The 14,892-nt window shown below is 58.7% G+C and overlaps 1 protein-coding gene across 2 annotated transcripts in view; it reads right to left on the bottom strand.

Moving 5' to 3' along the window:
* Positions 1-13,678, bottom strand: part of RARA (retinoic acid receptor alpha) — a 35,048-nt gene extending 21,370 nt beyond the window's left edge. The window contains exons 1-2 of one of the 2 annotated variants that reach the window (XM_044921934.1): positions 13,490-13,678; positions 789-1,331 (exon numbers count right to left, since the gene is read on the bottom strand). In XM_044921934.1, coding sequence (XP_044777869.1) covers positions 789-966 — 178 coding nt within the window. In that variant the 5' untranslated portion in view covers positions 967-1,331; positions 13,490-13,678. Of the gene's footprint in view, positions 1-788; positions 1,332-13,489 lie in introns of those variants that run through there. The other variant, XM_044921935.1, reaches the window with a different exon arrangement.
* Positions 13,679-14,892: the final 1,214 nt, after the last annotated feature.

Genomic DNA, 14,892 nt, shown 5'->3' with positions numbered 1-14,892 from the left:
CCCGCGCACACCCCTCCCCAAGCCCTGGCCTGGTGCCCAGCCGGGCCCTGGGGGCCAGAGTTACTGTAAGCGGCCTGGCAGGCCTGAGGCCTGGACTCTGCCAGCTGGCCATAGCTGCTGCCGCCTCCCACTACCTGGCTCGGCCAGCCGGGGAAGGGTACTGAGACCCCCGTCCAGCCGACAGGCGACCCCCGTGGCAGAGGGTGGAGTCCCAGAGAAAACACGGGCCCTGCCAAGAGCATGCAGGCGCACACAGCCGGAGTCCAGGCCCAGCGCCCCCTCCTGGGCCACGGGCCCCAGCCACCAGGCAACTGTGGGAGGAGTTGGCAGGGGGAGAGGAGGAGGGGGGGCTCCAGCCGGCCAGGCAGGCTGCTCCTTCAAGCCCTTTCCCTCAGAGGCACTGGTTGGGGTGGGGCGGAGGTGGGGTGCCACCCTCACTAGAGTTGCCATTTCCACCAAATGTCAAGAGGTTTGTTTACCAGCCTCCGGCCTCTGTGTCCAGCCCTTGGAGCTATTTATAAGGCCCTCCACAGCACAGCGCAGGAGAGGGGCGCCAGGAGCCCTGAGGAACAGCTCTCCCTCTGCCACCCCCGACGTCAAACACGACCACTGTGATCAGCCTACAAGCCCTTGACGTCCTTGACACCCCCCCAACACACACACACGATGGTCCTCCTCATCCGGAGAAGATGTGGCCTGCAGAGGAACAGATGTGCCCAGAGGCCAAGCCCCGAGGCCTGCTGCCCTCCACAGTCCCCTCCCACCGAGCCTCCCGCCACCCCACTTACTGGCTGGGGATGGCGTGCTATAGCCACTAACTGGAAGCTGGTGCTGAAGAGTGGTCAGAGCGCCTGGCGGTGAGAGTCCACCCAGCATAGGCGGGAAGAAGAAGGCATAGGGGGGCACCGGGTACCCATTGAGGTGCCCTCCCCCAGGTGTTGGGCAGGAGCTGCTGTTGCTGGCCATGCCAAGCAGCCACAGTCAGAAAGGTAAGCAGGCAGTCTGGCAGGAGGCTCTGGCGGGCTTCAGGCTGCCCCTCCTCGGGGCATGGGGCCTGGGCCCAGAGGGGGTTTGGGTGGTCAGCCCACCCCCCCTTCTGTCCCGGAGCTGCTGTCCAAGGCCAGCAGGCTAATCTCAGCCTCCTGGATCCCCCACTCTAGCTGGGGGCCGGGTGGGTTGGGGGACGTCCCAAGAGCTGGTCCTTTGGTCAAGCAGTTCTGTAATCTGTCACTTTTCTAGGCAGGTCCGGAGCTGGCCTTCGGGACACCGAAGAGGATGCCTCTCCTAGATGGGCCCTGGCTAGGCGGCTGGGGGGGCCATGTCCTGTGGCACTGCAGAAAAAGAAAAGACAGGTGAGTGGGCACCAAGGAGCAGGTACACGGGCATTCCCCGTGGAGCTCCCCAACCTGGGCGGCCGGAGATTTTCCCGTGGCACCCGGCTGAGCAGACAGCTGGCACCATGCCTGGCTGGCAGAGACAGCCTGGGAGCAGGGCCCAGACACTGCTGGGGGTGGCAGGCTAGCAGAGCCCGGCTGGGGAGACGAGGAGAGGGCCCAGAGCCACAAAGGGCCTCTCACCCACAGTCCTGAGGGGAAAGGTCAGGGTCTGCCACCCCAGAGGATCCTTGTAGCAGAGGCAGGCTGCTGGCCCTCCTCCCCACAGTGTGGGTTACCTGAGGTCAAGATGCAAAAAACCAAGTGCTTGAGGGGAGAAGGAGGGAGGGGGAGGAAAAGCCGCTTCCCTAAAGCATTGGCACTTCTCAGAAAAATGACTCTTAGGCCAGGTGGCCCTTCTTACACCACTTCCCCCCAAAATCCAGGCCCCAGCACCCCAAATGGGTTTGTCCCACAGGCCCAGGGAGGAGGCCCGCTGCCATACACACAAATGGGGAAATGGGAACCCAGGACTCCTGGGTGTCACCTCCGATGCTTACCAGCATAATGGGCCACCGGTGGGCAGGGCGTCAGGAGGGCAGGGACTGCCCAGGGTGGAAGCCTCCTACCCCCAGGGAATGAAGGGGTAGGGGGCACTGATGAACTCAAAGTTCACCCACATAGGGGCGCCTGGGGGGCTCAGTCGGTTAAGCGTCTGCCTTGGGCTCAGTCATGATCTCAGGGTCCTGGGATCGAGCCCCACGTCAGGCTCCCTGCTCATCGCGGAGCCTGCTTCTTCCTCTGCCCCTCCCCCAGCTTGTGCTTTCTCTCTCTCTCTCAAATAAATAAAAATCTTTAAAAAGAAAAAAAAAGTTCACCCACACACTCTGTCTGCAGAAATCACATCCCTGGACGGGGTGGGAGGTGGGCACAAGATGAAGGACCAGATGCCCCCCTCCAACAGTGTGAACACAGATCCATACCCTGCTTGAACAGCTGGGACCAGAGGACATGCACTGATAACACCACAGGACAGAGAGAGACAGAGATGAACCCAGAGATCCCAGGACACAGTGAGACAGACAGCAGTGAGAGCAAAGAGAGCAGGAAAAAGAGAAGCATCCACAAGAGGATGCTTCAAATCAAATCCACTTGGGGTATAGGATATCCATACACAAATACATGTGCGTGGATATATTTATATATGAATACATAATCACATATATATGACATATATACGGCATTATATATATGTGAAAAACCTTTATGAAAAACCGAAACAAAAGAGACAGACAAAAAGAAACACAGCCATTTAAAACCACAATGAGGGGCGCCTGGGTGGCTCAGTCGTTAAGCGGCTGCCTTCGGCTCAGGTCATGATCCCAGGGTCCTGGGATCGAGCCCCGCATCGGGCTCCCTGCTCAGCAGAGAGCCTGCTTCTCCCTTTCCCTCTGCCTGCCGCTCTGCCTACTTGTGCTATCTCTCTGTCAAATAAATAAATTTTTTCAAAAATCTAAAAAAATTAAAATAAAAATAAATAAATAAATAAAACCACAGTGAGATACGACTTCATATCCACTAAGGTGGCTATAATCCAAAAGACTAATAACAAGTGTTGGCGAGGATGTGGAGAAATTGGAACCCTCATCCATGGCTAGAGGGAATATAAAATAGGCCAACTGTTTTGGGCAACAGTGTGGCAGTTCCTCAAAAAGTTAAACAGTTACCCTATGATCCAGCCTGTTCCCTTCCTAGGTATCTACCCAAGAGATATGAAAACAAGTTCACACAAAAACTTGTACACGGATGTTCATACCAGTGTTACTCATAATGGCCAAAAAGTAGAACCAACCCAAATGTCGATCAACTAATGGATAAATAGAATGTTGAGCAGCCATATGGAAGCTTATTCTGTCATAGAAAGGAATGAAGTACCGATATATACTACTACAACATGGATACACCTTAAAAACCTTACGCTAGTTCTAGAAGGCCACATACTGATAATTCCATTTATATGAAATGTCCAGAGTAGGCAAACCTATAAAGACAGAGAGTAGGCTGCGGTTACCAGGGGCTAGGAGGTGGGTCTGAGGGAAATGGGAGGTGACTGCTGATAGCTATGGGGGCTCTTTTGGAGTGCTGACAATTTTCTAAAATGGATCGTGGGAACAGCCACACAGGCCGTGAGTATACGAAAACCACTGAATTGTACACTTTAATGGGTGAATTTTATGGTATTTGAATTACATCTCAATAAAGCTGTTAAAAAGAAGAAAGGAGAGGGGCGCCTGGGTGGCTCAGATGGTTAAGCGTCTGCCTTCGGCTCAGGTCATGATCCCAGGGTCCTGGGATCTAGTCCCGCATCGGGCTCCCTGCTAGGCGGGGAGCCTGCTTCTCCCTCTGCCTCTGCCTCTCTCTCTCTCTGACTCTCATGAATAAATAAATAAAAAAGAAAGAAGAAGAAGAAATGAGGGATGCCTGGCTGGCTCCATCAGTAGAGCATGCAACTCTTGATGTCGGGGTCAGGAGTTTGAGCCCCATGTTGGGGGTAGAGTTTACTTAAAAATAAAAAAATAAATATAAAAAAAGAAGAAAGGAAGGGAAAAGGAAAGAGAAAAAAGGAAAAAATAGGGCCCTGAAGACCCAAACTAAGGACTGCCTCCATGTCCAACCCCTAATCCTCCCCCTCCCCCTCCCAAGCTCAGGCCGTACCAGGTCCTAAGCACCAGGCTCCAGGCTCCAACCTGGAGTCCAGGGTATGTGCACACGGCCAGCGTTGGGCCAAGCACCATGCCCGGGATGGAAGAGTTCCTGCCAAGGCCACTGTGGACAAGGCCAGGACTTCTGCGCCCAGCTGGGCCAGGCTGAGGGAGGGGGAGGCGGGGACAGGTACTTGCTAGGGAGGGGGCAGCTCCCCCAGGAGTGAAATCTGGACCTTGTTAATGACCATGATTTTTACTGGTACTAATTATGACAACCGTAAGGCCTCTCTCCTTACTCCTGAATGAGGTGCCCCCTTCCCTCCCCAGGCCCCTGCTGATTCCCTCCCAGGCTGAGAAGGCTGACGTCGGAGGAACAGGGGCCCCACCCATTGGGCCAGCTGCCACCCCAGCCCCCCACACCCCTGTGGGGCCCCACACAACGGGAACTCTCGAGCTGAGGGAGCCAGGCAAGGGAAGGAGGGGTTGGCTGAGCCTCATCAGCGCTGACAGACACACACACACACACACACACACACACACACACACACACACAGACTCTCTCTCCCTCTCTCTCTCTCTCTCTCAGAGACCCACACACGTAGGTCTATGGAAAGCGCGTCCGGGGGGCCAAGAGCATGTTCGTGTGCCCAGCCTGTGTGTGTGCAGCACACACGTGAGGAGAGGGAACCTGGAGATACCATCTCTCCACACCTGGGCTTCATCACACAATGAATACGTCCTGGGGCTTGTGTGCACGGCCCCAGGACACAGCTCTCCACAGACACACAACCTGGCCCTCCCACAGCCAGGCTGGCCTTTGTACCTGCCTCCCTGGGGGCCCAGCCCCCAACACACACACTCAGGTGCACCCGCTGACAAATACTCAGGTGGGTTCACGTCCATACAGGGGCCTGCCTCCCTGAGGAAAGGCCCAGGAGGCTGAGGCCCAAAAGCCATTCACTCCAGACCCCAGGCATCCTGACCCAGCTTTCAGGGGTGGAGGGTGGATTCAGTCAGTCCAATCTGGACCCTCTGCCTCCCACCCTTGCCTCCAGAGGAGAGAGAAATATAGCCACCTTAATGCCTCAACTCTGCCCGTGAGGAGTTAGGCATTGGACCAAGCTTCAACCCCCACCCCCCACCACCACCAAATCCACATGCCAGGGAGAGACTGAAAGGTCTCCCCAAACCCATCAAAGCCTCACTATCCCTAACCCAGCTCAGCCTGCAAACTCTGGTACAGAGTTACTCAGCTCCCCGGGGAGGGCCTTGAGCCATGGGAGGAGGTAAAGGTCACAGAAATGAGCCAAGAGCCAGGCTGGTCAGGGAAGAGGGATGGGCGAGGGCAGGGACGATGGGGCAGGGGCAAAGAGCACAGGCCCTGCCTCATCCCTCCGGAGCCATGACCCTTGGGGTGGCACGTGGGCCCCAGCTCCCTGCACCCAGGGGGAGAGAAGATGCGGTCAGAGAATCAAAACCAGCACCAAAGAAAAGGAAAACAAACTACCCACATCCAACCTCCACCCTATGCCCGCCAGCTTCACTGCCCATGGGTACCCTCCCTCGAGGGAGAGAAAACCACAGGCCCATGCCTCCAATACGCTGAGCCTCGCCTGGGCACAGGAGAAGGGGCTGGGGGCTGGAGTGCCGGCCACCAGCCACACACCCTGCCCACGGTGGCGTCCCTCACTCCCAAAAGGTGCCAGGATACCTTCCCTGCTGTCAGGCGTCCCCAGCTGCCCAGTCCTTACCTCCCCAGACTCACACCCCCAGAGAAGACGAGCTGGCTGAGCCATGAAGGTGGTAGAGAGAATAAGAGGTTTGAAGGGTCAAATCTCAGCTCTGCCACTCTGGGTGACCTTATGCATGTCACTTAACCTCTCGAAGCATCTGTTTACTCACTTGTGAGCTGCTCCCCCGCAACAACCGGGGGTGTGGTTTCAGATGGACAAGTCTGGAAAGCACCATAGCACAGCACTGGGCACACAGGAGGTGCTGGGCAATGGGCCCCTGTCCCCACACCTCTCCCCACGCCCGTGCCTCCCAGGGCCACGTGTCTGCTCTCCCTTCCCTCTCCCCAGCCAGGGCTAGCGTCTGTGGACAGGCCCCGGACAGAGAATTACCCATTTTCCAGGGTCTGCTTCCCCCCAGACTGAGGAGAGGGATGTGGGTGAGGGATATTCGGGTGTGGGTGGAGGCCCAACCACAACCCTTTCTCAAATTCCCTTCTTTCATTTCACAAACCAAAAAAGGGAAACCTTTGGATTTGGGGAGGGGAGGAGGGGAAGAGAAATAGACTATTTCCTTTCCTATCCCCAGAGAAGAGGAGCCAGGGGTCCCCAGATCCCGCTGGTCCAGCCTCCCTCCTTCATTCACTCCCTCCTCTCAGCTCCCCAGGCTTCCCCTCCAACAGTGGCTCCCAAGGAGCAGAAGTCAGGCAGTCCAGGAGGGGCTGACAGACGGCGATCAGGACTGGGGGGCTTAAAAGAAGGGGAGACAGGGGCTTTCCTAAGTATTCTAGACAGTCAATGAATCATAGGCAAATGACACCCAAAGCTCAGCTCAACTTGGGTGGGGGGCAAGGGGACACAGAACATGAGCCCTGGTGAAAACAAAGACCTGCCCCTTTGGACCCCCCAGCCTACCAGGAGCTGGCAGGGCAGGACAGGGCGGGACGGGGCAGATTTCAAACCAGAACAGTGGGCTGGAACTATTTATAAACTTTCCAGGAAAACACACACACACACACACAGAGCCACAATTCTCCCCTCCTCCAAGTTCTTCAGATCTTCAGCAAGGTTTGGGGAGCAGTGATGACCACTATTCCCCTTCCCTTTTCCAAAGGTTCCTCTGGCCAAGGCTTTCAGCCTTCTCATCCCCCACAAGCCCACAATCTGGCCACTCTGGTCCTCTGTTTACCTTTTGTTCACCAGGGTCCCAGCTGCAGGGGGCCAGCAAGGCCCTCCCCACTTGGAAAGAGATCAGCAGCCCAAGAGGGCCTGAGTAGGATCACCTGGACTCTGCTAGAACAGGTGCAGGGCACCTCTTCTCTACCAGACCCTTGGGACCCCAGGCCTGCCTCACTGGAGCTAGGACTTGTTTGAAAACCTGCCCCCAAACCTGCACATGCCCTGAGCACATCCTCAGACGGGGTTCGGGGAAGGCTCAAGTCCAGCATCTTCCTCGGGATGCTGCCACTGCCCAAGTGCCTCCAGATGCCGCACTCAGCCCCAGAAGAGTGCGTCTGATGTCTCCTCACTCGGCGCCCCGCCTGGCCCAAGGTTCTGCCCCAGCTACACAGGGCCACCTGACCTGCACATGCCACAGGCTCAGCAGCAACTGAATACCAAGCAGAAAGGGCAACTGGAAAAGCCCAAGCCCAGGACAGGCCAGGTTCTGGGGGGAGGAAATGCTCGTCTCTGAGGGCATGGAGGTGCCTCCAACTCCGCGTCCTCAGGGACTGCACCCCAGAGCCCCCTGGGAGCCGTGCTCAGGACCTCCGAGGCTCAGGGTGGCTGAGGCGCCACCCAGAACCCACTGGGTTTTCTTTCGGAGCAGAGAGTAGGTGAAAGGGCAGGGGGCAGCCCAGGCCTCAAGGAGAGGGAGCAACCTCCGGGGAAGGAAGAAAACAGGAAGAGGAAGAGATGAGCCTGCTGAAGCCACAGCCAGACCACAGGAGTGTGTGGACCAAACAAAGGCACCTCTGTCTGGGGGGGACCAAAGGGGCACAGACAAAGGGGACCCCCCAGCTTGGAAACCACCGTCCTTAGACCCAGCCTGGCACGGGGCTTTCCCCACCCTCACCTTGGCAACTGCCCCCTCACCACTCGTCTGCCCATCCGCCATGCAGGAAGCACAGCTCTCTCACAACGGGAGCACAGAGCAAGGGTGTGGGTGTGCGTGTGCATGCGTGTGTGCGTGTGTGTGTGTGTGTGTGTGTCTACGATCCCCCCGCCCATCCCCTCAGCTCTGCCCTACAGCTGAGACTGCCAGATTCTGAATCCCACGACAGACAGTCAGCAGGACAGTGTACTACCAGTCCCCTCCCAGCACCCCTCCCTGGGGACCCAGACTGCAGGGAAGCTGGAAACGCCCCCCCCTCCTGCTTCAGGATATCCTTTTGGCTCTGACCCCAGACCAGGCCTGAGTCAGACTGTACCCCGCCCCACATACCCCCCATCCAGCGACCCCCCCAGGAATTTCCTCCTCTACACCCGCCTACCAGTTGGGGGTTAGAACTAGGGGGAATCTCTTCTCCTCTCCATCCCTGGCTGAAAAGGGAAGCCCACGAGGGGGTGGGAAGAATGGGTCACAAAGTCTTAACGGCCTTCCCCCTAAAGTACAGGGCCTGCACGCCCAGACAGAAGCTAGTACAGGCCGTGTGCAGGGGTGAGGATGGTCTGCAGACCACCACTTCCCCACCCCTGAAAACACACACGCAACCTGCCCAGAGCCCCTTCCCACTCCAGCCTGTACCCCAAGAAGTCACAGAAGCTCCCTGAGGAAGGCAGTTTCCATGAGAACACAAGATGGGAGAAGGTTCCAAAGGTAAAAGGAGATAGGGAGCCGAGAGAGGTTCCTCGAACCTCCGTGATCCATCTTTAAGGCAGCACGACCCAGGCTGGAGGGGACAGCGTCTGCACAATCGTCCAGACGCACAGTCAGCCACAGTCAGGCACAGCCAGACGCGGTCACACTCTCCCCAACATTCGGTCTAAGTAGGTGGCTATGACTCCCTCCCACAGACAGAAGTCTGGGGGGGCCCTGGGGGATCTGGGGCATCAGAGACCACACACACTCAGCCTGAAATAGCCCCCAAGGCAGGCCCCTCAAGTCCCCCCCCACAACTGTGGGTCTGGGGGGAGGAGCAGCTCCCTCCCCACAAGAACCAGGGTAGTGCCCACGGCAGCCATCTCCATGGCAACCAACAACAAACATCCCAGGAACCACAGTGGGACAGGAAGTGACAGGCACGTGACAGGAAGACATTTTTTTTTCAATGGGGGGGTTGATAATGATCGTTAGCAGCCCCTGGAGAATCAGCTGTGCCCTAAGCTTCCCCCACTCGGAGCTGGATGGGAGGGGGCCAGCCGGGAGGGTGGCCACCCCCTACCGCAGCGTGCAGCGTGCGAGGTGGGTCGCAGGGCTGACGTGCCCTCCCTCCCAGCCTGCCACTCACGGTTCTCCCCCTGGCTCCCCCTCCCCTCCACTTCCTGCCGTGACTAGAGATCAGAGAACTCCCCACCGCAGCTTCCCCTTCTCAAGTCTCGATTCCTGGGGTGGAGGTTTCACCGTGGGCCGAGGGACAGAAGGAAGGAGGGCTGGGGATCTGCGGTAGGACCCAGGGGACAGAGGCTCCGGGGGAGGGGCCGGGAGGGAGCCACTCCTAGGTAGGGTGTGTACACAGAGGCACACAGCGAGTGGGTCACAGTGACACACGGGCCGGGCGCAGTGACACGCGGAGACTGCCTGACCTCAAGCAGCTCTGGGGGGAGGGGAGCAGAGCCGCTGGATCCAGCCCGTGCGCCCCACTCCAGCCCTGTCCTGAGCCTCCGGGTTCATCTCAGGCAGCTACTGGCGGCCAGACAGGCGAGATCCCAACTGTACCCAGCCCCCACCGCCTCTCCCCTGCCTTTTGTGCTGAGGAATCCCCCCTCCCTGCTCCAAGGTGCCCGCCCAGACGAGGGCACCTTGGCGGAAGGTGGGGGGAATGGAACCTCCCTCCACCCCCCTCCCCTTCTCTGCAGATGTCCCAGACTATATTTAGCCCAAACCGGGCGGCCAGCCAGACCCAGACTCCCCACTGGTCGGGAGCTGAGCTCCCAGTTTTTATGCAATTAAAACATTAACAGAGAACCACCCCCATCCACAACCCCCATGCCCCCCAGCCCTCCCAGAGCAGCAGAGCTCAGTTAAGTTAAACAAGGCCAGCCCAGCTCTGCAGCCAGTGAAGGGGGTGGGGGGGTCACTGGGCAAACCAGTAAAGTCATTCCTTTGCCCATCTCTCAGGCCCTGCCCCCACAGGCAGGATTGGGACATCATCCATGAGATCAGGTTGACACTTGGGGGAGCAGGCTTTCCTTGTTCCGGCCGGAAGGGAAAAGCATATCCAGAGGGTTGGGGGGGTTGCCTGGTTGCAGAAATTCCACCTGTCATTTGTAGCCCCCTCCATGGCCGGCTCCAGTTACAGGGCTGGGGGCTGGCAACAGGTGCTGGCCAGGCTGGCAGCAGTCTAATCCCCCACCGGCTCCCCAGGGCTGACAGTGGTGCCTGGAGGTCCCGGCAGGGGCCAGGCAGGCAGGATGCTGGGTAGAAGAAGGAGGCATCACTGCCCGGCAGGTGGAGGTGGGGACAGCTCAAGGCCCTTCTGTATGACCTGGCTCAGTGGGTCTGGAGAAGGCAGGGAAACCTGCGTTCTCCAGCACCTAGTTCATTTCCCCATGATGCCAGGCGGGCGGGCTAGAGTGTGGGAGGTCTGTCTGCCTGCTTTTCCTCCTCCTCTCCAAATTCCAGGAACAGGCAAGGGAGGCTCCAGTTGCGGAGAGAGAGGGAGAGCAAGCAGGCGGTCCCAGCTGGGGGTGGGGGGGGTGGGGACTGGAGCGGAGGCATGATCCAGACGAGCAAGAGACACCCACACCCGAGCCAGACGGGGGACAGACACACCGACGCTGACACATTCTCACACTTTGGGCCTGGTCCCCGCACGCCGCCCACCCTGCAGGGACACCCAGACATTCTCAGGCAATCCTGCCAATCCCCAGAACACTCCCTGGACACACGCAGAGATCCAGGCCCTCGCCCCCACCCTCCATCCCCCTACAAACCGTGTGGGCTCTAGACAGCAGCGAGCGTGGAGAGGGGAACAGAGGGAAGAAAGACAGCAGCAGCAGAGGGGATACGCAGCCAAAGCCCTGGGAGCTGGGGTATCAGCTGCCACACTCCTTTTCCAAAACCCAGTAAGTCAAGACAACCCTGGTCGTCTTGCCAGGGACCCTGCCAGCTTCCCACAGTCCCAGAACCACTGCCACCAGAAAGGGGCGTGGGGCACTGGGCAAGTGGAGATTACCACATTCATTCGTCACAGGGATAGGATTACCTTCCCCAGATGCCCACCACCCTAGATCTCAGACACCGCTCCTAAACAGACCTCCAGAAAGGCCCAAACACACCTACCCCTCAGCCCAGCCCAGGTCCGGCCCTGCCCTGCCCTAGCCCGTGCTGCCCAAAGGACAGGGAACTGGGCACTGAGGTTCTATACTTTGGAGCAGACCCCACCCTCATGTCGCACAGTTCTGAGAATTACCCCACTAAAAAACCTAGAGTCTGAGCAAGAAGTGGGTTGGGGGGAAAGGTTCCAGAGAGCAGAGCCAGCTTCTAAGACCAAAGGATTTAGGGAAGGGGAGCTAATTAATTAGGGTCTGGGTCAATGCCCCGAAAACAGACTTGAAGGGCCACTCAGATGGTGTCCTCTCCCCCCCCACACCAGACGGGGGTGGCAGGAACCACGTCATGGCACATGTGGGTGACTGTGCCCAGCGGGGGAGGCACAGGGTGATCAGGATGGGGCTGCCCACAGCTAGCTTCCTGCCAGGCTGCCACATGGTTGGGAGTAGGAGGTGGACCAGAGAAGTGTCCGAGAATGGTAGCAGGGGCATTTAGGGTCAAAGGATGGAGATTTAGGGGTTATAGGAGGAAATGGCCTTGATTAAGCCATTCCAAGCCCAGGGTCTTCTCTGAACTGCTACTTCATCTGCACTGCCCTCACCAGTCTGGTGGGGAAATTCCTGCCTTGACCATTTCATGCATGTTCACTCACACCCTCAAAGTCCAAAGCTAAGATCCTCAGCTCCCAAGGGCCTACTGCAGTCTGACCCTAGCGACCGCTCCATCTCAGGACCAACATGGCCCAGACTCCCAAGCAAACTGATGTCCTAGCCCCTCCCAGTGCACTAAAATCTTTCATAGCCGCAAACTCCCTGACCCCCCTCCCCAATTTCCTCCAGCTCCAAATACTCTTTTTCTTGTTCTTACCCCAGACTCATCTCCACCCCCCACGGGGGAAGCCCCAAGGTGCCAAGCCACCTCCACTCCAATCTGGGGCTTCCCCGACCCAGCCTCCCCATCAAGCACAAGGCCCTGGAGGAGAGTTTGGGGCTTGAGCGCACTTTTATAGCAAGACCTGGCATCCTTACTGAATTACTTCCCTAGAACGACCCTGCCCTATGACCACTGCAGCCAGGGAAGGGGACAAGAGACATCCCTGAATCTCCCACCCAGGGAAGTGGAGGAGGGATGATGGTCAGGAGCAAAAGTGAGGGGGAGTTAGCAGCAGAGGGTGGGGGAGTGGGGGAGTGTTCTCAGGAACAAGTCCCTCTAAGAACATATAAATACCTACAAGTGCACACAGCCCGCAGACATAAGGCAATCTGGTAAAAGGGGAGGGAGATGGCACCAGGTGAGTGTGGAGGGTACCCCATCATGCCAGCACATGGGCATCCTATCCAAGAGAGGATGGAGAGAGGCAGAGAAATCTCTCCCAAGACTGCTGGGCTTTTCCTGTCTGATTTCCATAGGAGTTGGTCCCCATCCCCAGCCTAGCACACTGGTGGCCTGCCCCCCTTCCCACTGAGCAGCCTGACAATAGGGCAGTGCCCAGAGAAGGGGGGGGCACAGCCAAGCTGATTTTTCCAGCGCCCCCCCTTCCACATACACATCTGGCTAGCAGCTTCCCCTCCTTGTGGGTGGCACCAGGTCCCAGACACCCTCAGCAGAGCAAAGACAACCAGTCCATTCCGTCCTCCCCACATCCCAAAAAGCTCGCACAACCCCATGGTAGCACCAGACCCAGAGACCTGCCTCCCCTGACTGCATGGACTCCCGCACCCAATTCAGTCGGCTCCCCTCACTCCACGGGGGCCACAGCTGAGCGGGCCCCGCCCCCCAGCCGGCTGCTCCGGTGGGGGTGGGCCTCCGGGCTGATTCCCCCCAAACCACAGGGCAGCTCAGATAACAGGAGGGAAAGGAGGGGGCTAGTCCGTTGGGCATCCGATCTCTTCCCAAACAGGTTTGAAAGTCGTTTTGTTTTGTTTGTTTTTGAAGAGAAAAGCGAGAGAGAGTGGGAGTTCCCAGCGGCGGTCCTGCCACAGCTCAGGCGCCGGGGACACGCGCGGCAGACGGCCCCAGATGCCCCACGGCTGCGCGCGAACACTCGGGCGCAGACAGACGCACAGACCGGGCTCCCCCACCCTGGGCTCGGCGGCGGCGGGGTAGGAAGCCCAGGAAACCCCGGGTTTCCGTCGGAACCCGCCCGGCACCGGGTCCCCCGTCCGCAGCTCCTATCAGGGGCCGGCCACGGGGCCCCGAAGCCCGCGGGAGCAGGGGGCTCTCCAAAATCCCCGGGGCAGAGGTTACCTCACAGCGGGAGGAAGCAATCCGTCCAGGGAGCCCGCGGGCTCGGCGTCTGCCCTGACCCGGCGCCTCGGTGCTGCTAAGCGTCAGGGGTACGGGGTCCCGGGAGAGGAGCCGTCTGGGGGGCCGCGGCTCAGGGGCGCGGGGCGAAGGCAGCGGCCATGGCGAGTCACGTGCGGAGGCTGAAACTTTACCCGGAGCCCCAGACTGGTGGGGGGGGGGGCGGGGGCGGAGGGTACGGAGCAGGAGGGGAGGCCCTCTCCCCCCGGCCCGCCTCCGCCCGCCCACTGACCTATCACCAGCCAGGGGCGGGCCCACAGGATCACGCCCCCTCTCCTTACCAGACCCAGGGAAGGGCGAGTCTTAAAGGAGACGTGCCTAGCAGAAGGCTGAACCGTGGGAATCTGGGAGAATTCCCTCCCTCTGCCCCAAAAGGAGACTCAGAGCGGGGAGAAGTTCTGCAGAAAGAACGGAAAGAGGGCTCCGTAGAGAAAGGACAGCAGTGTGTGGTGTCGCAATCCCTTGCCCCCAACCACACACACCCACACTCGCAGGGGCACGGATCACACACACACAACACACAGCACACACACGCCCCACACCTAAACAGGGAAGAGGGCATAATATGGAACTGAATACAGCGACTCTGGCCCTGGCTATCAAGCCCCTGGCTCCCATAGTTATAATCCTCCAGGGATCGATTGGAACTGAGAGCTGTGCGACCTTGAATAAGTCGCTTCCTTTCTCTGAATCTTAATTTTCTCATCTGCAAAAAAGGAAGTGCAAGAGTAGGTAGACCTCCCTCGAGTAATAACTGCTCTCCTCTTCCCCCAAACACCTCTCCAGCTGTCGCAGGAACTCGGTCCCAATCCAATCCCCAGCATCTCCCCGCCAAGCACCCTTCCCCCGAAAGGGCAGTGGCCCTTGGAGCTTCCAAGAGGCTAGCAGGGGGCGCTCAGGAGCACCCCTCCATATCAGAGGACTCTCAGACTCCAGCTTCTCTCTTCTGGCCCAGGCTGGAGGAGCCAGGAAAGCTCACGTTCTGGTTTTAGGAGGGACAGGATCTGAATCACTCTCCATCTGCAGAGACCCCAGTCCCCAACACAGCCACAGGCAGCCTCCCAGCCTGCCGCTCCGTTTGGAGGGATCACGTCCCCACCTCTAGCAGCCTACTGGGGGATGAAAGCAGAATCACTAAGGGACAACCCCCGCTTCCCTGGTCAGAGAAGTGGCCACAAGTGCCCCCACAGGACTTCCCACTGGAAGGGGAAGTGTCACACTCCCAGGCCTCCACCCCAGTGAGGAGACTCTCAGGCTGACCCGGCTGGCAGAGCTCTCAAAGCCACCGGCCCGACGGGGCCCCCGCTGTACAGACTAGGAACCGGAGGTCGGAGGTCGGGAGCGGA

This window comes from Neomonachus schauinslandi, chromosome 15 (genome assembly GCF_002201575.2).
Source record: "Neomonachus schauinslandi chromosome 15, ASM220157v2, whole genome shotgun sequence".
Taxonomy (NCBI): Eukaryota; Metazoa; Chordata; class Mammalia; order Carnivora; family Phocidae; genus Neomonachus; species Neomonachus schauinslandi.
This window is presented reverse-complemented; position numbering and strand designations above follow the sequence as displayed.